This window comes from Dryobates pubescens, chromosome Z (genome assembly GCF_014839835.1).
Source record: "Dryobates pubescens isolate bDryPub1 chromosome Z, bDryPub1.pri, whole genome shotgun sequence".
Lineage (NCBI taxonomy): Eukaryota > Metazoa > Chordata > Aves > Piciformes > Picidae > Dryobates > Dryobates pubescens.
The window spans coordinates 33,882,019-33,903,488 of record NC_071657.1 but is presented as its reverse complement, the minus strand read 5'-3'; the positions used below and the strand labels follow the sequence as shown (position 1 = coordinate 33,903,488).

Below are 21,470 nucleotides of genomic sequence, written 5' to 3'. Positions count from 1 at the left end.
CGCTTTTCTCCTGTATTGTAGTTTTTCATTTGCTCTGTTGGAAATAGAGACAGTGTTATTCTCAGCTAGCATTGCTGTAGCAAAAAAAGTTTCTGATAATTGTTTGTTTTCAGCTGAGAAGCTAGTTGTGGATATTTCCATGAAATTTTTCTTCCTTTTTTGGTCTTGAATAAGCTGTAGACCATAGCACACTGTGATTTGTGAGCATAAAGGTGATGAGTAAGATCAGACCATTGGTGAAAGATAAATTATGAAAGCTAGCTAGAGAGCCATATTTCTATCAGTCTTTTTCCTTGATTGATATAATTTTGAGATTTTCCTTTTCAAGCTGAGGAAATGGAACATCTGACCACTCCTTATCTTGTGTGATATCTGATAAAAAAAGTGGAAATGAAGGTTCACTTATACCAGTAAGCAGTTTTGTTTCTTACTGTCCATTACAATTGAAGCCATCTTGCTTCATGCTGCTACTTAAAATTTAGCTAAAATTGCAAATCTGTTTGATTTGGTCCTTTAGTTATAGGGTTCATCTTGCCAAGCAGAGTCAATGTATTTGTGAACAGTGACTTTCAGAAATGGTCAAACCTAGTGTTTTACTAGCATAAGATTTAACTAAAACTGAATTCTTGGCATGGATTGAGTTGAATCTGCTGCTCTTACTCATACCATGCTGCACTCATGCCAGCTTCAAAAACAAAAATACTGTCTGGAGCAAAACATCATGGGGCTTGAAGTTCAGATTGCAACATGGGAGGCATCCTGTTCTGTCTGCTGCTTCTGGGTTCCAGGTTTTTGGGTGTTGGCTCTTCCACAGGGATGAGGACAAGTTGGGAGTGGAGTAACTGCTGGTTTTGTTTGGTGCTGTTTTTTTCTGTATTTTGCTGCACCATGTCTGCAAATAGGCTAAGTTGAGGTAATCATGCGTTGTATTATCAGATTAATTAGATTATTAGCTAAGGTAGTTGTGCATTTTTGTTATCTCATTTATTTGGTAAACTCTTACCTCATCTCAATCCTGAGTTTTTGTGTGTTACTTTTCCCTCACTTCTGGCTTCAGGAAGCAAGCAGGTTAACCCTTGCATTAGACCATTACAACTCTAATACAATCACATGGAACTACAAAGAACACCTTTCAGTTATTTGAAGTGTGGGGTTATGAGTATCTGTCTGAAGAACTAATTTTGAGCACCGGAAGGCTATACTGTACTTGATGTCATTCATCCGGCTTATGAATGCTGGGAAGTATAAAAGCAGAATTAAAGTGTGGTTTTGGTCATTGGAGAATATAGCAAAGTTGAACTAAGCTTTGCTGATTTAAAAAACCCCTAATCATATTTAAAAAATACTCTTTTAAAAATAGCTTAATGAATTGATATGTGGACTTTCTTCAAGTGCTACAATGAGTTTTCAAATAGTGAAGTCTTTCCTGGAGTGAAATTTACCAGAATAGACTTTAAAATTAAAAAAGTTACCAGGTGGATACAGAATATTGTATACAGGGAGAACTGTGTTCTGCAGTGGATATCCTTACGTCCTTAGGTAGTCAAACAATTTTCTCCTGGCATTCTTCTTATAAAGGAACTTTGCTTTCTAGATATAACAAATATTTTTTTTTCTATTATTATTAAAATATTTAGAGAATAATCAGAAACAGTTCAGTCTGTATTTTTAATCTTTTGTTCATACACTAAGGCTTGATTCACAGATGTCTTTAGTGATGTAGCTGGCTTCTTTGAGCCTATATCGGTTGGAAATGCATCTTCAATAGCTATATTATGTATCTGCTGCAACTGCAGTGCACTTAATTTTGGTTTTGAAAGTGTATTAGTTAATGTTTCTATCAGGTTACACAAGTGCACTCTTCAAAGTTTACATGTAGATGACTTCCTGCATTCCATACTTGCTGCAGTTGGATTTGACTTTTGGAATATAGTTGGTGTGACATTGCTTAGCAGTTCTGCAGAACTTTGTGTACTACCACTTGCTTAAATGCTTCACACTTTCCCCCTTTCCATCCTGTATCATTGAAGATTGTAATTATATGACTATTCATGTACATGACATTTTTATAATTATCTGTGTGTAACATAGAGATTCACAAATTAACTTGGCTCTAGCAAAAAAGATGTAACTAAGAAACTTGCATAACCATCACCAGATGACTTCAGATGTCTCTGTGGGTCATGGTCTGAGAATTGCAAGATTCAGTCTTTGATTTGCTAGAGTGGATTAGTGGAGAGGGACGTTTGAGATTCGACTCTTCAGGAAAATCCTTTATGTGGTGTAAGTAGTCATTTTTGAGCAAGCTGTAGGCTGTGTAGATTCCTCCAGGTGCATTACAGCTAGATAGCTCTGATTTAATAGCTACAGGAATATGCCTCGCAGGCTTCAGTAGTGTCTTTAGGTTCTTTGAAGTCACAAAGTAGTTCTGTTAAATTCTCTAATATCCTTGTATGTATCAGGTTTCTGTAGGTCCCTGTAAGTATTTTGAAGGGTTTGTGTTGTTTCACCTGTATGCTAGCAAATGCTTTGACTACTAGTGGGTTTTTCTTAAAAAGTTGTATGATAAAACGAGGCATGGCTGGGATGGAGTTAAGTTTCTTTATGGCAGCCCTTATGGTACTATATTTTAGATTGATGATGAAAACAGTGTTGATAAGACACCGCCAGTGTTTGAGTTGTCACTGAAGCTATCTTGTGCAACATCAAGGCCTTCTTTGTTTCTCACTCTGCCAGCAAGTCAGCTGAGGATGGGCAAGAACCTGGGAGAGGGCATAGTGGACACAACTGTTTTGAATTGAGCAAGGGAATATTTAATAAAATATGACATCATGTTTAGCAGTAGAACTGGGTTGGTTTTTTTCAGGGTAGGCCTTGGTTGTGACTGCTGGAACCTTGGTCTGCTGGTGGCAGATGATTGCTTTTGCATCATTTGTCTTTTTCATTTCCCTGTACCTGTTAAACTGTTGTTATTTCAGTCCTCAAGCTGTTTTCCCTCCCTCTTCCTCTTGCTTTTTACTGTTCCATTTCTCTCCTCTGTTGTGCTTGTGGGGACTGAGGAAGAAACTGAGTAGGGGCTTACCTTCCAGCCAGAGTCAAACCCAGAAAAAACAGTACTTTTGTATGATAGTGAAATCTTGAATCATTAGCTGGGGTAGGTCTAAAAATGTCCTGTATGGTAATGAATACCACCTTAACTATAATGCTACTATACTCCCTTTTAACTTTGGTAGTAGGGTACTTAAAGCCGCTTAAAAGCTGTTCCAACAGATGTTGCATCCCTAGAGAGTTACTTTTTTTTGTCCTGTTCTGTATTCTGAATGCAGTTGTGAGCTCAAGAACTTAGCATTTCAGGATGTACTTGTTAACTGGTTGTAATGGGTTGGAGCAGATCCTCTCCCCACCATGGGCAGAAATAACGACTCGGACAAAACGGATTGCAAAAGTGATGGAAAGTTTAAATAGAAAACAGTGAGTGTGTGCATAAAGCCAGAAGCACAGTGACAAGAGAAACCCCAAAACAGACCTAGAAAGATCCCATCCCCACCTGAGGGTGTACCCAAAACCTGGGCGGCTCCTTCCTCCCCCCCAGCTAGGCTAGTCTCGGCTGGCCAGATCTGAGACTGCCCATCCTGCCGTGGCTTTGGGCCTAGCCAGGCCCATGGCCGGGAGACATCTCCCCCAGTTACCGGGTGTTGGGGTGTTGGAGAGGAAGGAAAAGAGGAAGTGCCCAGACCCTGCTGTAAATTTATAGTGGCGCAGGGATTATGGTAGAAATACATAATTTCCTGTCTCCACCCACTGGGCTGGACTTCTGGACACAGGAAACACCCCTGTAGCAGAGGGCACCCAGCCCAAACTACGACACTGGTTTTAATCCAAACCTATCGTTGGCTCTATTTGGGTAGAAACACAGGTTTTGAAAAAAGATTCTTTCTGTACTTCTAACCCTTCACAATTGCTAGTTTGTGCAAACTTTGAGACATGCCTTATGGGGGTTGTTAGTCACATTGCTGTAGCTGTGGACAGTTGCAGTTTGTCCTGGAGTCTGGACCGGCACTGGTTTAGAGTATTCTGTGTTGGATGACCAATTTGAGATGTGTTCCTAAATCACAAAATGTTTGACTGGTTTTATTTATAGGCCTGCATCAGCAATGCACTTTGGCTTTAAATTTTTCATTTTGAATCTTGGGATGGAAAAATGTTACAGATTTCATTTTACGTTACAGATTTCATTATTTTACATTACAGATTAATTTTGCATATTTCATTTCCCCACCCTCCCCAAATCCCTTAAAAGCTGGGTTAGTATCCTAACCTGTAATAAGGCAGTTCAGGAAATTCATCTGCCTTTCCATGCAGCTTGTACATCTCTCCAATAAATACATTTTAGATTCTAAATACAGCATTGCATATTTTGAAGTGGAATTTTATTTACTGCAGAGAAAACGCAGATAACTTCGTAAGACAGAATTTTGTCTTTTGGTGATAATCAAGTTGTTCATGGTTTGGTGATGATAGCAGGTCAGTAGGGCTGTTAAGCCACTTGGTTGATTCTGACGTGGTCTCAGTGCTCATTTTAGTTTGTGTAGTTCTCTTTTATTTAATTTTCTTAAAATCCTAGTTAAAAGAAAGCAATAAAATCTTCAGTATGTGTAAATTCTGTGATTGTCTTATACTCTCCTACATCTTCTCAAAAGCTGCAAGTTTAGTTTCAGCTGTTGAGTAGGGCTCTTGCTACAGTTTCAGGGAATGCATACAAATCCATTTTTTGTCAGAAGTTATGCTGACTTGTCCACGCTCACAGAAAATGGTTAAAAACTTTGATTAAAGTGTCTAAAACCAGGTGAAGATGAATTTAACAGAAAGATAAGGATTATTGATTTGTCCCTGGTAGTACTAAATTGATAAGGATAACCCTGCTACCCTGGATGCCAAAGGTAAATACATTTTGCTAAGATGAGTTTTTTTTTTTAAACTCCCATATGCACCTCAGGACATTTGACTTTCTAGTATGATGTCTGAGGTCCTGATCTGTTCCATAAATATTAAGTCAAATTGAGTAGTTACCTCTGTTTGAAATGCTCATGTCATGTCTGTGGATATTTGACATCTTGATTGGTGAATAAAGGCTGGTGGTTTTCTTAACATTTCTCTGAGGCAGGTTTCACAATATGCTGTATGAGCTAACTGACCCAGTTCCCTAGTGTGCTACGTGTCTATGGTACCTGTTTTTTATTGGTGAGCTTGCTTTGCCATTTATATCCTTAGCTGAGAAACCTGCTGGTAAAAATAATCTGGTCTCATATGCTTGCTGGTAACGTGTGCTGGAAATAGAATACATGTGCACAACACATGGCAAAAATAGCTCTTACATGGTAAAGAATTCTTTTCAACTTGCCTTTGAAAATAGTAAAATTGTCATGTAGCAGAGGTATTTAGACCTATTTGAATCATGACATTTTCATCTTGAGGTGATTTACAACAGTTAGTTTTGTATCTGCTTCTTACTATAAAAAGTGTAGATAACACACAATACAACTACTTACATGTCTTCTAATTGCCACAGATATAAAGAAAATCTTTAAATAATGAAGATACATACTTTCTCTTGTCTTTGCTTGCCACTTAGACTGGTTTCCTTTAAGGACACCTACGCTGAGAGTGTACTGTTTTAAAAGATTATTTTTTCCCAGCATTTAGATTGAATATGCAGCTCTTCAAGGGAGAGGAGAACAATGTAGAAGAATCCACATAAATATAGCAGAATATTGTGTTCACAATTGTCATATGTTCATGCAGTTGTGCAGGAAAACATTGACACCTGGAAACAGTGAAAATGGTTTGAGTCTTATATAGTTTAAGTATTTTATATGGAGTCAGTGTTTATTTGTTGTGTACCTTTCAAAATGTTTTCCTTTGTGAAAATAATACAGGTAATATGAAAATGAAGACATTCTGAAGTTTTTCTCCTTGTACATTCTTTTACTTTATTTAAATGTTAATGTTACATGTGTCTTGTAATGAACAGAAATCCACATATGCTTCTGTTTACACAAATCAAACAACTCTTGTAGTGTCATACACCAAAAGACATTTTAAAGATAAATAAACGCCATGACTCTTGCGTGGAGTCTGCTAATTTTAGTCAATATACAGTCCCCAAAAAACTGTTTAACAATAAAAAAGTGCAGTTGTCTGCAATGTCCCTCAGTATTTTTCAACTTAAGTAGTTCATATTTATAGTGAAGCAGTAGGGTTTTGCAGGATATAAGAAATAACCTTTTGTTGATATTACAACATTTATTGGTGGTGTTTCTGTCACCAGCTGGAACTGACTGACACGTGGATGGACACGGTTTTTAAGTGATTGAAGTCTCGTCTCAATTACCACCAATCTGTATAATTTGTTAAGCCCCTCCAGATGGCTTATTCCAGTGTTGGATCTCCTTTCCTTTCCTTTCTTTCTCTGAAGTAATTTGCTGACAAGTCTATTGGATAGCCTTTTAAAAATAGAAGGGATTAAAAAACCAACCAACCAACAAAAAAAAAAAAAACCACACAAAAAAACAACCACCAAAAAAAAATCCAGAAGAGATCAAATATCTCTGAAGTATTTTAAAACAACAAGTCCTTAGAAACCAGGATTCAGTTTGCAACAGTGGTGCTGAAAATATTTTCAGTGCATGGGAAATGTTGCTGTTTTCAAGCAATTTAGTTTATTTTTCTGCATAAGTTTGAAGTCTTTGGGGACACTGGGAATAAGGGGAAGTACTGCTTGTGAGCTGCTTAGCTTGGTGTTTATGAGAAATGTAGCTGCTGTTTTCCTGTCTGATTTTTGTGTGAACAAAGCACAATTAAGAGATGTTCCTGCTCATCCCTGAAATGCTTACTAGCCCTTACTTTCACACATTGCTATATGAAATGGGTAGCCTTTGGCCTTGATTGCTGGCCTAATATTAATATGAGCCAGAGATGTTGGTTCCTTCTGGACTTCAAAATGTAAGCTTTTTGAATAGATGTAAAATTGCCAAAGCTGACCGCTGTATATTCAACCTTGAAGAGTTTTCTTCTCCTGTTTGAGTATTCCTACAAAAGTACACGCTCGAGCAAGTCAACATCCTTCCTAAACTGAGGGGCCCAGAACTGCACACAGTACTCGAGGTGCGGCCTAACCAGTGCAGTGTACAGGGGGAGAATGACCTCCCTGCTCCTGCTGGCCACACTGTTCTTGATGCAGGCCAGGATGCCATTAGCCCTGTTGGCTGCCCGGGCACACTGCAGGCTCATGTTCAGCCTACGATCAACCAGCACCCCCAGGTCCCTCTCTACCTGGCTGCTCTCCAGCCACTCTGACCCCAGCCTGTAGCTCTGCATGGGGTTGTTGTGGCCAATGTGCAGAACCCGGCACTTGGATGTGTTTTCATATGCTACATGTATTATTTACCTGCTTCTTTAGATATTCCAGTGAAACTATCACTTGCTTCATAGCTGCACAGAATCCAGTGTCATCAAATCTTGATCTGATGGAAGTTTCCAGATGATATAACAATAGACTGAAAAAAAAAAAAAAAGAGATATTGGCAATGCATTTCAAATTGCAGGATGGAATGGAGGGTAATAAAGAAGGCTTTCACCCATGCCTTCATTTACAGTCAGGTGATACAGCAGTTCAAATTGTGGTTTTTCTCTGGAAGAACTCCCCCTTTCTTTAATAGGATTTATACCTGAATATTGACTTCTTTAAAAAAGATTCTGACTTTCTCCTTTTTTTTACCACCTAACATACTTCCTCCTCTATTTACAGCTTATGAAACTGGGTGTGCTGTTGGTTAACTATCTTTGTAGTAATTACCAGTCAAAGTAGACAAGACCAGCAGTATAATTTCTTCTACCATTACAAAAACATTTACGCAGTAGTCAAATAATGGTCTATGCAAAAGATTTAAGTCAGTCATCTGTAATAGTGTGATGAAGGATGTCTATTTTTTCCTGATTACTCAAGAATAAAGAAGAAAGATGAAGAATCATACCTCTAGCAAGTTTTAGGAATGCCTGCCTATTAATCAGAAGGTAGAAGACTCTGTGTGACTTGTCATTAGAGGGATTACAAGCAGACTAACTGCAAAGCTATTGCAATTAATACAAATGAGACATATCTGGTCTTTTCCAGTGTAGTGGTGTTAAAATATCCATACATTCTTATTCTGTGGAGTAAATTACTTTTTGTTCTTTGCTTAAAAAACAAGAACTCTGGTGCTGATCTCTTCAGAGGATTTTCTCAGGGAAGATGTGTAGTAAATAGAAATAACAATTAATGATTCCACTTTAAGTTTGGAGTTACTATTTAGTAGGGCAACAAAATACAGCTCTTATGGTTTTCTTTGTTTGAACTATGCTATTCTGTATGAAAATTTAATGATGTTTAATTACCAGAAGGCAAGTGTTCATCATGTTGTAGGCACGATGTAGAAACTCTTAGTGAAGTCAAATTTGAAAATCAAAAGTATTTTGGGGAAGTTGAATGTTTGGACAGCTAGTATGACTGTATTGAAGAAGTACTTCTCTAATACTTACTGTGGAAATAACAGAAGTGCAAGTGGTGTAGGAAGTAGCACTGTTTCTATTGGTTAAAAAAAAATCATCTCATTATTGAGTAATAATTACAACATACATTGCCTTTTATTAAATGGTGATATTTATTGTTACCTTGATGTGAAGTGTAAACTCGTGGTTTTACCATGTTTATGTCACTGGGCTGTTGTATTCCATGAGGGATTATTTGAAGATTGGGACAAACAGATTTGTAAAGATTTGATACTTTAGAGTCTGTGGTTTTGTTTCCTAACCACTTTCTAGTTGACCTTCCTACTGCCACTACTGTCTTTTACTTAATTGGTTCTATCTCAATCTGAGAGTCAAGGATGATGCAGTCTCCATGCTTATCTTTTTTTAGTCCTGATTTATTAGTTTCACAGTTTCTCTCTGTCCTTCCAGTAGGGCCTCCGTCAGGTACCGGAAGGTTGTTATTAGGTCTCCTCAGAGCATTCTCCAGGCTGAACAACCCTGGATCCCTCAGCCTGTCTTTGTAGCAGAGGTGTTCCAACCCCTGACCATTTTTAAGAGGATACTAGGGACTAGTGAGTGGCTGAGGCAGTTGTTGGGTGATGGAAGTGTCCCAAAGAAAACTTACTGGTGTTTGGGGAAAAATTTGCTTAGTTTTCAGGAGGTGAGACCAGGATCCCTGTAATGATCCCTTTTTTGTTTTTCCCCCCCTTCCTCAAGTGAAGATGAATTCAGAAAATGCATGCGAGGTGCATTAGCTGCCTTTTTGTTGTTGTGGTGATTTTGGGGTGTTTTTTTGTGGCAGAAAAGGCTAAGGAGGAATACTGTTGGGTGCTTCTAAATTTAGAGCTGAACACTGAACAGACAGGATGGAAAAAGAGCCAGTTGACTTCAATCTATATTTGGTCTGAATTTGCATAGGCATTTAAAAGGGATTCTGTATAAAAGGCTAGGGTCATTTGTATTCAGAATTACTGGATTTGAGGAGGAAACGGGTCTAAATTACCACTTCGGCCTTCAAGAAAGGCTTGAGATTAACAGAAGAAACCAACAAAAAATCCCACTGAAGTTGTACTTTCTGAAATGTCCCATTTATGGAAGCTGATTTAGCAGCTAGTTCTTCAAATGCACTGATTTGGGTATAAATTATTGCAATATATGACATAACCTATGCCGGTGGAGCTACAAGACTGCTGTGTTACCAGAGTGAACACTCAGGACTGGCATCCTGCCAAGGGCACAAATATACAGGAATTACAGACATTTTGTTTGTTCTTCACAGCTTGATGATTTTCAGGAACGTTTCTGTGGCTCAGAGGGGATATGTGCAAAAAGTGCAGATATCCAGATCATGCAAATGAATTATGACAGAAAGTCTTGTATGGAAGAATATTAAGTACTAGGTTTTTACTTAAAAATTCACGTTTAGGAAGCTTCAGGAATATAAATTATATAGCATTAATATTTTTTAAAGTTCATTTAAATTACTTCCTTAAGTGGGAAACATCCATAGCATCATTCATGTCAAACTGTGTCTCTCTTGACTGACTGTGCCCAGAATCATGCAAATGCCCCCCCCCCTTTTTTATTTATTTATTTTTTGACTCAATTAATGTGGTGTGCATAAAATTTTGTTTATACCAATGAGGAACAAGATTCATAGTTGCTGTCAATAAAGCAAATGATTACTAGAGAAGGTAGGTGGTTGTTTTTAAGTTATGAAAGGCAAATTATGAAGTCTGCTGCTTTAAAAACCTTGTGATAACCTTATGTTATGAACTAGTTTATCAGACAAAATGTTATTTAACAGGCAATTATGAAAAATGTATTATAACCTCTGTAATGTGCTTGTGTTTAGAGGTACCAAAGGCTGAGAGAGAACCTAATTAGATAGGTGTAGGGCCAAGATCTCTGTGTTTAGCCAGTGACTGTTTTTTATAGATCTTTGGGGCTTCAGAATTAGCTTTTAAGTATATTTACTCTCTCTTAAGGCATGGTCCAGTTGTAATGTACTGATTTTACTTTTTTGGTTACTTATTCATTGCATATTAAAATTTGTTCCTAGTGGTAATGAATATGTACCCTAGCTTATATTAATTTAGAATAATTGTTCTTTTAGAGGTTAACCTCTGTGGCAATTGTCCTTTAATTTCAGTTTTACCAGTTAAATGTACAGGTTTGATTTAAAGTTTAAAATGTGAAATCTCAGAGAATAGAAAAGGCAGAGTGCAAATTGCATATTTTATGAGTAAAATCTTTTCAGTAGTACTCATAGAAGAAACTGATCTTCATAAGCAAATGGTCAGCAGTTCTTTGTTGGGTAGTAAATATTTTATAGAATAGAATAGAACAGAATAGACCAGGTGGGAAGAAACCCTCAAGATCATCATATCCAACCTATCATCCAACACCACCTAATCAACTTATTCTATTTGCAATGTGAAAGTTTCCCATAATAATAAAAAAAAACCTGGTTGGAAGAGACCTCCAAGATTATCGTGTCCAACCCATCAACCAATCCAACCCACCTGAACAACTAAACCATGGCACCAAGCACCCCATCAAGTCTCCTACTGAAAACCTCCAATGACGGTGACTCCACCACCTCCTTGGGCAGCCCATTCCAATGGGCAATCACTCCCTCTGTATAGAACTTCCTCCTAACCTCCAGGCTAAACCTCCCCTGGCGCAGCCTGAGACTGTGTCCTCTTGTTCTGGTACTGGCTGCCTGGGAGAAGAGACCAACCTCTGCCTGTCTACAACCTCCCTTCAGGTAGTTGTAGACAGCAATAAGGTCACCCCTGAGTCTCCTCTTCTCCAGGCTAAGCAACCCCAGCTCCCTCAGCCTCTCCTCATAGGGCTTGTGTTCCAAGCCCCTCACCAACTTTGTTGCCCTTCTCTGGACTCGTTCCAGTAAGTCAACATCCTTCCTAAACTGAGGAGCCCAGAACTGGACACAGTACTCAAGGTGCGGCCTAACCAGTGCAGCGTACAGGGGCAGAATGACCTCCCTGCTCCTGCTGGCCACACTGTTCCTGATGCAGGCCAGGATGCCACTGGCCCTCTTGGCCGCCTGGGCACACTGCAGGCTCATGTTCAGCCTACCATCGACCAGTACCCCCAGGTCCCCCTCTGCCTGGCTGCTCTCCAGCCACTCTGACCCCAGCCTGTAGCTCTGCATGGGGTTGTTGTGGCCAATGTGCAGAACCCGGCACTTGGATGTGTTAAATCTCATGCCGTTGGACTCTGCCCATCTGTCCAGCCTGTCGAGGTCCCTCTGCAGAGCCTCTCTACCCTCCAGCAGATCAACTCCTGCCCCTAGCTTAGTGTCATCCACAAATTTACTGATGATGGACTCAATGCCCTCATCCAGATCATCAATGAAGATGTTAAAGAGCATGGGGCCCAGCACTGATCCCTGGGGCACACCACTAGTGACTGGCTGCCAGCTGGATGTGGCACCATTCACCACCACTCTCTGGGCTCAGCCCTCCAGCCAGTTCCTAACTCATTGCAGTGTGCTCCCATCCAAGCCATGGGCTGACAGCTTGGCCAGGAGTTTGCTGTGGGGAACAGTGTCAAAGGCCTTGCTGAAGTCCAGGTAGACTACATCCACAGGCCTCCCCACATCCACCAGGTGGGTCACCTGATCATAGAAGGAGATCAGGTTGGTCAGGCAGGACCTGCCCTTCCTAAATCCATGCTGGCTGGGCCTGATCCCTTGGCCATCCTGTAAGTGCTCTGTGATTGCGCTCAAGATGACCTGTTCCATAATCTTGCCTAGCACTGAGGTCAGGCTGACAGGCCTGTAATTCCCTGGCTCATCCAACCGGCCCTTCTTGTGGATGGGCACCACGTTGGCCAGCTTTCAGTCATCTAGGACATCTCCAGTGAGCCAGGACTGCTGAAAAATGATGGAGTGGCTTGGCCAGCTGATCTGCCAGCTCTCTCAGCACCCTAGGATGGATCCCATCTGGTCCTATGGGCTTGTGGGGATCCAAGTGGCTGAGTAGATCTCTTATTGCCCCATCCTGGAACAGAGGGAACTGTGCTGCTCCCTGGCTCTTTCCCTGTCTCTTTAACTGTCAGATCCTTCATTCCTCACAAATAAAAACTATGATTCTTGATGAAATTACGTTTCATTTTTGAATGTTCTGAATTAGTAGCTGAGTTACAAGTATTGATAGAGTCAGTTTGACTATAGAATCTTCCAAGTATTTAAGAGTATTCAGTACATTGCAAGTTTATCTTGTGTTCTGTAGTTTTAAATTTTTATTTTTTTAAGTAGAAAGAGGAGCTTTGTTGTTCTTTTTTAATCTCTCAAATATCCATAATCTATTTTTGGAGGAGTTGTTTAATTTACCATATCATTGGAAAATGGAACAGACTCCCAGAATGTAATACAGAAATATTGCTTAGCTATGCATAAGTATGCTTAGAATGACAGCAGCTCAGCTGGAGCTTGAACTTGCAAGGTGTCAAGAAAAGCAAGAAAAACTCCTGTAGGTACGTTAGTATCAAGCAGAAGTTCAAGGAAAATTATAGTCCACTGGTTCATGGGACTGGCAGCTTAGTTATGAGTGATACACAAAATATGGAAAAACTCCCATTTTCTCTTTGCCTTGGTCTGCATGGGAAAGATCAGCTTTCAAGTCTCTGTGTCAAGAAGCAACAACAAAGTAAGAATAAGCCACTGACAGTAGAAGACAGCTGTACCAGTTGGATGCATATACATGAACAGGATCTGGTGGGATGTATCTGAATTGGTGCTCTGGGGAAACACCGTATATCATACCTAAGTGATGGGAAAAGGGCAAATAGTACACCCATCTGCAAAAAGGAAAATCTGGGAAACTACAAACCAGTCACTCTCCCTTTAGTCTTTGGGGAAATAATGGAACCAGTGTTTGTGGAAGGTATTTCTAGGCACATGAAAACCAAAAGAGTGTCTGGAAAAACCCTTCAGGTTTACCAAGGGTAAATTATGTTTGACCAACCTTGTTGCCATGTGTCATGAAACCACTTGCTTAGTGGATGAGAGAAGAGTTATGAATGCAATCTACCTTAAATTTATCAAGGCATTTGACATGGTTTTCTCTGTCATCCCTGTAGAAAATTTTGTAAGATGCAATCTGGACATAGAGACTGTGGGAAGTGGCTCATCTGCCAAGATCAAAGGATGATGCAGTGTCAATACCTTGAAGTCAAGCTGTTAGCTGGTCATGAGTGGAATCAATGCTGGGTCTGGTAATGCTATTGCATGAGGTTTAACAAAGATAGATATGAAGTCCTGCACCCAGAATTGAATAATCTTAAGTACCAGACCCAGACTGAGGACTCACTGGCTGGGGTATTTATTATTCCCTGGATGAATTTAAAAGTCATCTAGGTATGGTGCTCAAGGATACAGTGTAGTAGTGGCCCAGGTAGTGCTAGGTAATGGTTGAACCTGAGGATTTTGAAGGTCTTTTTCCAACCATAGTGATTCTGTGATTCTCTATAGCTCTGCTGCAGAGAATGCAGGTGTTCTGGGGTCAGTAAGCTTAACACAAAATAGCAGTAGTTTGTGGTGATAAAGCAGGAAGTTGTGGGTCCAAGTTACTTCAGGAGAATTCCATCCAGGTGAAATAAATTCTTCATTGTGATTAATTAAAGAATTAGATGTAGGAATGGTTTTCCTGGAGAGGTGGTGGAATCTCCCTTGCCAGAAGCATTAAAGACTTAAAAAGACCCTGAATAACTGAATCTAGGGCTGTGCATTTGGCAGAAGGTTGGACCAGGTGATCTTCAGAGTTTTCTTCCAGCCTGGACTTTCTTATTTTTCCACCAAGTAGATGATAATACTTTTTGTTACTTTATGAAAGATAGTCAAGAATAGTTACAATTTGTGAAGCAATCTGTCCTTAATTGATCAGACTGGAATAATTTTTATTCAAGAATGCAATCAGTAGTAGCTCTGATGACTAGAGTGTTCTGAGTCTGGCTGGGTGGGGAGGGGTAAAGAAATTTTTACTGGAATGCATGCATATTTTGTCTGCAAAGCATAAAACATTTTTTTCTTTTACACAGATAAGAGATTTCAGTAGTGGTTGACTTCGGCTTATACTATGGTATTTCAAGTGTGTAGCTTTACTCACAGGAAAATGGTAGTTGAAAGCAAAATAAATACAATTAACCTACTTGGTGATGTTAACATAAATTTTAAATTATGGGGTTTTTTTGTTTGTTTTTTAGAAGGTATTTAAGGATAGTAACTTGAAGTGTATAACTGTCAGCATAACATTTATTACTGTGGTGTATATATTTAACAAATACTAGTTCTATTTAAACAAAATTTTGCTTGCCTTGGAGTTGACTCTATAAATAAATACATTTGTTTCCTGTGATATTCCAGAATTGGGAATTAAATTGTCCTGAGCAGATTTCAGGATGTAAAGGTTGCATTTCTGAAATGATTGGAAATTTGGAGAAAAAATTATTGGTAAACTTTTCTGAGTTTGAACATAAGTTTACTATAGTGTTGCCCTCAAATATGCGTGTACAGCTCCCTTTTAGGGCATTCCTAATCTCATAAGAGTTGACTGGGGTTCTGCTAATATTTTTAGCTAACTGAGAAGAAGCCCTTGCAAGAAATTCAAGGAGGGGCACACAACTACCTTTGAGGAGAGACACAGAATCATAGAATCATTCAGTCTGGAAAAGACCCCTGAAATCATCAAGTCCAGTCATTGGCCCTATTCTACAAAGTTCACCCTTAAGTCATATCCCCAAGCACCAATTCAAATGACTAACTTTAAACACATCCAGGAATGGTGACTCAACCACCTTCTTGGGCAGCCCATTTAATGTCTGACTACTCTTTCTGTGAAAATCTCTTTATGAATGTCCAGTCTAAACCTACCCAATCACAGCTTGAGGCTGTTCCCTCTTGTTCTGTCTCTAACTACCTGTGAGAAGAGACCATCAGCAGCCTCTCTACAATGTCCTTTCAGGTAGTTATAGAGAGTGATGAGGTCTTCCCTCAGCCTCCTCTTTTCAAACTAAACAGCCCCAGCTCTCCTTCAGTTGCTCTTCATAAGATTCTCCAGGCCCCTCACCATCTTCATTGCCCTCCTCTGCACTCACTCCAGTACCTTGACTTTTCTCTTGTATTGAGGTGCCCAAAAATACTCGAGGTGTGGCTGGCCTCACCAGGGCTGAGTACAGGGGGACAATCACCTCACTATTCCTGCTGGAAAATATTTACATGTATCCTAATGGGTGAGGGTTTTGGGTAGTAATTAGAAGTTGATATATAATGTATGTGCAAGTTGGCCATTTGCCTCAGTATTTTAGTTCAGTATCTTACCTATTCTACTGTGTGGAGAAGGTGGGGTATCAATTCATACTACTCTTAATTACTTTGGGAGTAAGTTGTGGGTATGGAGCAGTTTTAACCTTTTAATTGGTGCATGTTTTGTATTCCTACTTGAAGGCATTGTAAATTTCCTTCATAAATTCCTTAATCTGTTTTGTTGGGTTGTTAAATGTTCAGATTATGTCTTTGCTTTGCAGTTTCCAGTATTCCGAATTCTTGCCAACAAGATACAGAGGTACAGGACAGAGTATGCGAGAGAGTATCTTTGCATACTCAGATGTCACTTTATTAGTCAAGTTTTGATGTGCTAACAGAATTGCTCAGTCTTTGCTTGGCAAGATAAAAGGGCAAGCTCAAAATCACATTGCTACAGTGAGAATTCAGTGCCTTATTCTACTTCAAATACCTGTGCATGTGTCAGTTTTTTTCCTGTTCTCAGAGAAGAGGCATTTTGGCACTTAGAATAACTTCAGTGTTTGATTTTGGTGTGCCAGATTTCTGAAACACTTAATTTTTAAATAAAAACATCCAAGTAAGTTCAAATTTTAAGGATGATTTATAAACCATTAAGTTTGGTGCCTTTTTAGTGTATAGTTTTTGTGGTGTGTTTTGGAAGTACGTGTTAAAGCACAGTGTTGAACAGTACTGTACAGGAAAATTTCTAGACATTTATGGTATTTGGAAAGTGAGGCTTATACAAAAATGTTGGAACAGATTTTTCAAGCACATCACTTAGCTTTTCAGCAGTATATAAATTCTGTTTAGGAAGTGTGTGAAAATATCCAAATAAGGCAAGCAACATAGGTTCAGAGTAATCACTGTAAAACTTGGTTTCTTTTGGTGCGTTCTCTAAGATAAGCAGTCATCCTTGTCCTATACGTGTGTAGGTGGAAAAATTCTGGTGAATAACAGCAATATTCCTGTCTAGCTGGACTGCCTTTGGCTTTCTAAAAAAAAAGAAAAAATAATAAAAACATCTCTGGCAGCATTGTGAAATCTCAGGCACATACTGCAAGAACTTTCTAGACTGAAAGTGCCAACTATTGGAAGCCTACAGGAATGTTCTCTCCTACCAGTTAAGGTCATAAATACTGTGAATTAATTTGATTCAAAATGATTACCTTCACAAGTGGGGAGCACCTGTCTTAAATCCTAATACAGCCATAGGATGAATTGATTGCACTTTCAATGCAGTCTTTCACTGTGGCACCACTCTGTCTTGTTCTAACAGCTACTAATTTGAAAATTGTGTTCTGTAGTCTTTAAAAGGGAGTTTGTAAAGTGCATGGAGCAAAGAGGTGAGATTTGGAGAGCATGACTGCTAGAATCACAGTTTTTATTAACTTTTGCAACACTTCTGAGAAATGAGAAAGAGTTAGTGAGACAAAGACTGAGATGCCAGAAAGACTAATACAGAAAAAAACATGATTCATGCTTCAGTTACAGACCAGTAGATGGATGTATGGTCATAATGACATTGTATGGTCATAATGACATTGTACAATCAAATCTGCAAGACAGAGTTTGCTGCTGAGTAGAAGAGCTTAGATAGCCCTTATTTCAGCATGGTGTGGAGTCCTGAACTCACATGGGGAGTGGATGTGGGGAAGCAGATTGGCTTGCAGTTTTCAGCAGTGACTGATGGGAAAGTTAGAGAGGTTAGTTCTGTGAGAGTTTTTGTGGTTTCAAAAGCCTAACTACTTTCTTGCTCACAACAGTTGAGCAAATACTATTTTAAGATACTTTAAAATAGGAATCTTGGGGTGAAAGGAGGCATCTTTTTCTTCAGTATCTGAGACAGCAGAAGTCTCTGGTTGAACCTTCATTCTCCTTCATGGCTGTGTTCAGAAAGTTAACCTTTCCTACTTCTGACTTCAGAACAGATTTCGAAGAAATACGTGAATAGTTCTCTGCTATCTGGGTCAAGGAATTCTTCATGGGTTCTTTGATCAGTGATTGAAACTTAGAACAGGAGCAAAAGTATTAAGTCGATGGCAGTTCCATTTCTTTTGAACCAGAGGATGCCAAGGCACATGTTCTATTAGAGTGCAGTGAATCATTTCTGCCTAAAAGTCTTCTCTTGAAAAAAGTATCACTTGCTATTATTAAGCTTTGGAAGGCTAAAATAGGAAGGGGTTAGGAAAAGAACGTTTTCCACTTTCTTCACAGTTACAAGGTTGAAATACTTAAATGGGGAATGTAAGATTACAGAAGTGGTTAAGGTGCTACCTTCTAATCCATTCCAACAGAAGTTTGTTGAAAATTTAATAGTTTTCTGTGAGTATTCTCAAGGAAATACGTATTTTCAGTGAAGGAAGTAATCTGCATTTTCTGTACTTTTTTTGGTTTAGAGGGGTTGTTTTTTTTTTTTTTTAATTTTATCCTCCCCCCCCTCGCCCCCCCCCCCCAAAAAAAAGTTTGAATAAATCAAAACTTTAAAATTGCCTTGGTCATATCTTCATAGCAGAATTTCTTAACAGTAATATTAGGTGTGTTTTTTAGTTTCAGTGCCTCTCTTGAAGTTTTCTTTACATACTTTTCCAGGGTGTGCCCAGTGAGCAGGATTTTGGTGTGTGGTAGTTTTGAGCCAGATTGCATAGCTATACAATGTTCATGTTCATAAAGCACACAGTTCCTCATTGTTTTTGTGTAGTCAGTGATTTGGACAGAATTGCAGAAGGTAGATGCAGACATTAACTGATACCAGAGAAGTATTTTTTCGTTTGCATACTTGCTGATAAAACTTGTAAAGCAAATCTTGTTGCAATGTTTTGTAAAGTTCGCTTTAGCTACAGACCCCTATACATATAAAACATGTTTGTGAAAAGCGCTTGCTGTTTTATATGATTTAGACTTCTGTACAGATTTATGGATGCAAGTTTTGTTTGCTTTGCATGTTCATGGCAAGATTTGTATGTGCATTGATTTTGAATTACTAAGGTACCAATTTGAGTTCAGCTGCAGTGCAGACTTGACTAGAGTATTTCCCGTTCTATACTGCCCATTCAGTCATGCTATCGTATTGTCTTGGACATGTCCTGGAAGGTGGTTTGGAAGCTTTTGGCAAGGTGTCTGATAGTGCAACTCAAACTTGACATTATTTAGCAGGAAACATGCAAATGCAGTCAGTGTAACAATGATGGTTCGTTGTTTTTATATTGGCATGTACAGAAGGAGAAAAAAAGTCTTAGTCAGATGAGTATCTTTGCTGTGCTTGGGAGTAGGAGGAGAGAGACAGCTGCTTTTTTTGGGCATATTACCTTAAAAAAAGCAGTCAGATATCTATCAGAAAAATGTCAGATTGAGATACTGATTTTCCCAGAGCTAGACTAAAGTTGTGAATTTGAACTGATGCTGTCAACAAAAGTATGTGTAGAAATATGTTTGAAGATGGTCAAGCAGATATACAGGAGATAAGTTGGGAAAGGTAGAAGACTGCTGAATTTAAAATTCAGTTACAATCTTAATCAGAGTCCAGTGCATTTTCATGAGGGGATAGTTAATTCTTGGGGTTGAGAAACATAGTTATATGCCTTGTTTATCTGTGCCAAGAGACTAACTATTCCATTTTTACCAAATGGAATAAAAATTCACTAAGTTGCAATGCAAATGTTGCACTTTGAAGAATAATAGTATGTATGCAGATTTTGCCTTCTGTGTATTTTTCCTCTATAAAGGAATGGACTTCCTTTCTTCCTTTTATTTGGCTACTATTATTACTTCTGTCTCTTTTTGGTTTTGTACGCACGTATCAGAGAAAATATTAGTTTGTCACATCAGTGAATTGTTAATAACACATTTTTGTTACCATCTCTAGTTACAGGGTGCTTTCTAAGCAGAATTACTTTCATATACTCATGAAAAAAAAACCCAAACTAAATCAGATTGTAACATTTTTGGAAGAACAAAAAATATGGTATGTAACTTAGTCAAGAATCGGTATCAGCAAATAGGTATCAGTGAGCTGAAAAACGGTACTAGGTTTGTTGCAGAATTTTCTACTTAAATAGTCTTAGAGTGTGAAAACATTCATCCTAGGTGTTTCATGATCTACCAATAAAAGAGTAAAATGAGCACAATACGTAAACCATGAATTTACTGGACTTTGTGACACAGTTGGGACAATAAAAGTGTATGTCAGATGAAATGCTAACATTAATGCTATTGTTCATATGCTATTTTAATATGAGAAGAAGGAGGATCATTGGGAAGAGTATACTTAGTGAAAATCTGGTGGTAGATAATTTGATTTTTGGTGGGGGGATGTTTCTGGGGTTTTGGTTTTCATTGACAGTCCATGTTTTCCTTGAAATCTGTGGAAAATTAATGTGACCAATTTAAATTATCATTGTCTCAAAATAGACTTAACTTTTTTTGGAATAGAGAATATTTTTCTTTTGAAAATGTATTTACAGTGCTGTATACTGCTTGCTAACATGCATGTGAAATGTCACTTACAGGTGCTGACCTTAAAGAAAGGGCAAAAATGCACTCAAGTGAAGTCAGTTCTTTTGTCTCAAAAGCAAGAGCAACCATCCATGAAATGGGTACGTAACCTCTCCCTTGAACAATGTTATGTTATTTTATCTGTAGCCTGTGAAGGGATGCTGATATCAGAGGAATGACATAAATTTTGTGGTTAATTCTTGACAAGTAGTAGGATATCCAGAGCTGTTTATATTGGCAAATACAAATCATGGCAGGCATTTAAAAATGTTCCTAATTGACTTGAACTTTCTTTTAGAATGCTAGAAAAAGCTAAATCTCAACAGAATCAGAGATGATTTGTCCTGCTGTTTTCATAAAGCATGTATTGCTCAGTGACATCCAAGTACTCGAGAATTTAACTTCAGCTATTGCATTCTTGTGGTTGGTGTAATTAATACATTTTAGAAACATGTTAAACATCAGATGTTGATAGAAAGTTAGCTACTAAGCCTTCTAAAATATTACTGAATATTTAGTTGTTCTAGTGTGTTAAAACTTGTTAATAGTTCAGGATTCCAATTGGCTTGCACAGGTTTTTAAGGATAGTAATTGCTCTGTAAAAAGTCTGTATTACAAATTTGCTATCAAATCATTAATGTTTCTACGTTTCTGCTGATCAGCTTTAATGCAATTGTATTTCAATGGCATTACTGATCAATTTTGTCAAAAAGAGAAGTCATGTGTAGGCAACATATTTTGTAACATGAAATTTTGGCACAAAACTCTGAGTAATAAGTAATTTCTCAAGTAATGTTTTTAGATTTACTTCCTTAATAATATGGATCAGGTCTTGGTTTGGCAGAGTGTTATAAATGGAAACTATTATGTATTTGCAGGTAAATGACAGACTACTGAAGAATGAGTCTTTAATTAGGTAATTCATAGAGACACTCATGTCCTTGAGTTAATGTCTTCTATTTGAAGTGAAGCAGATGCTCCAGACTCTTAAAATCAATGCAATTAATAAAATAGCTAGAAGTGAATAACTTGGTAATTTCTTGCAGCCCATACTGTATTTCATGCTGAAATTTGTCCTGTCCTTGGAATGCAGACCAAGAGG

General features: G+C 38.5%; 1 protein-coding gene across 1 annotated transcript in view; it reads left to right on the top strand.

Annotated features, from left to right (window-relative positions):
* Positions 1-21,470, top strand: part of AUH (AU RNA binding methylglutaconyl-CoA hydratase) — a gene marked incomplete at its 5' end in the record, with an annotated part of 122,163 nt that overhangs the window by 15,479 nt on the left and 85,214 nt on the right. Inside the window, one exon of the mRNA XM_054177758.1 lies at positions 20,383-20,469. Coding sequence (XP_054033733.1) covers positions 20,383-20,469 — 87 coding nt within the window. The remainder of the gene's footprint in view (positions 1-20,382; positions 20,470-21,470) is intronic.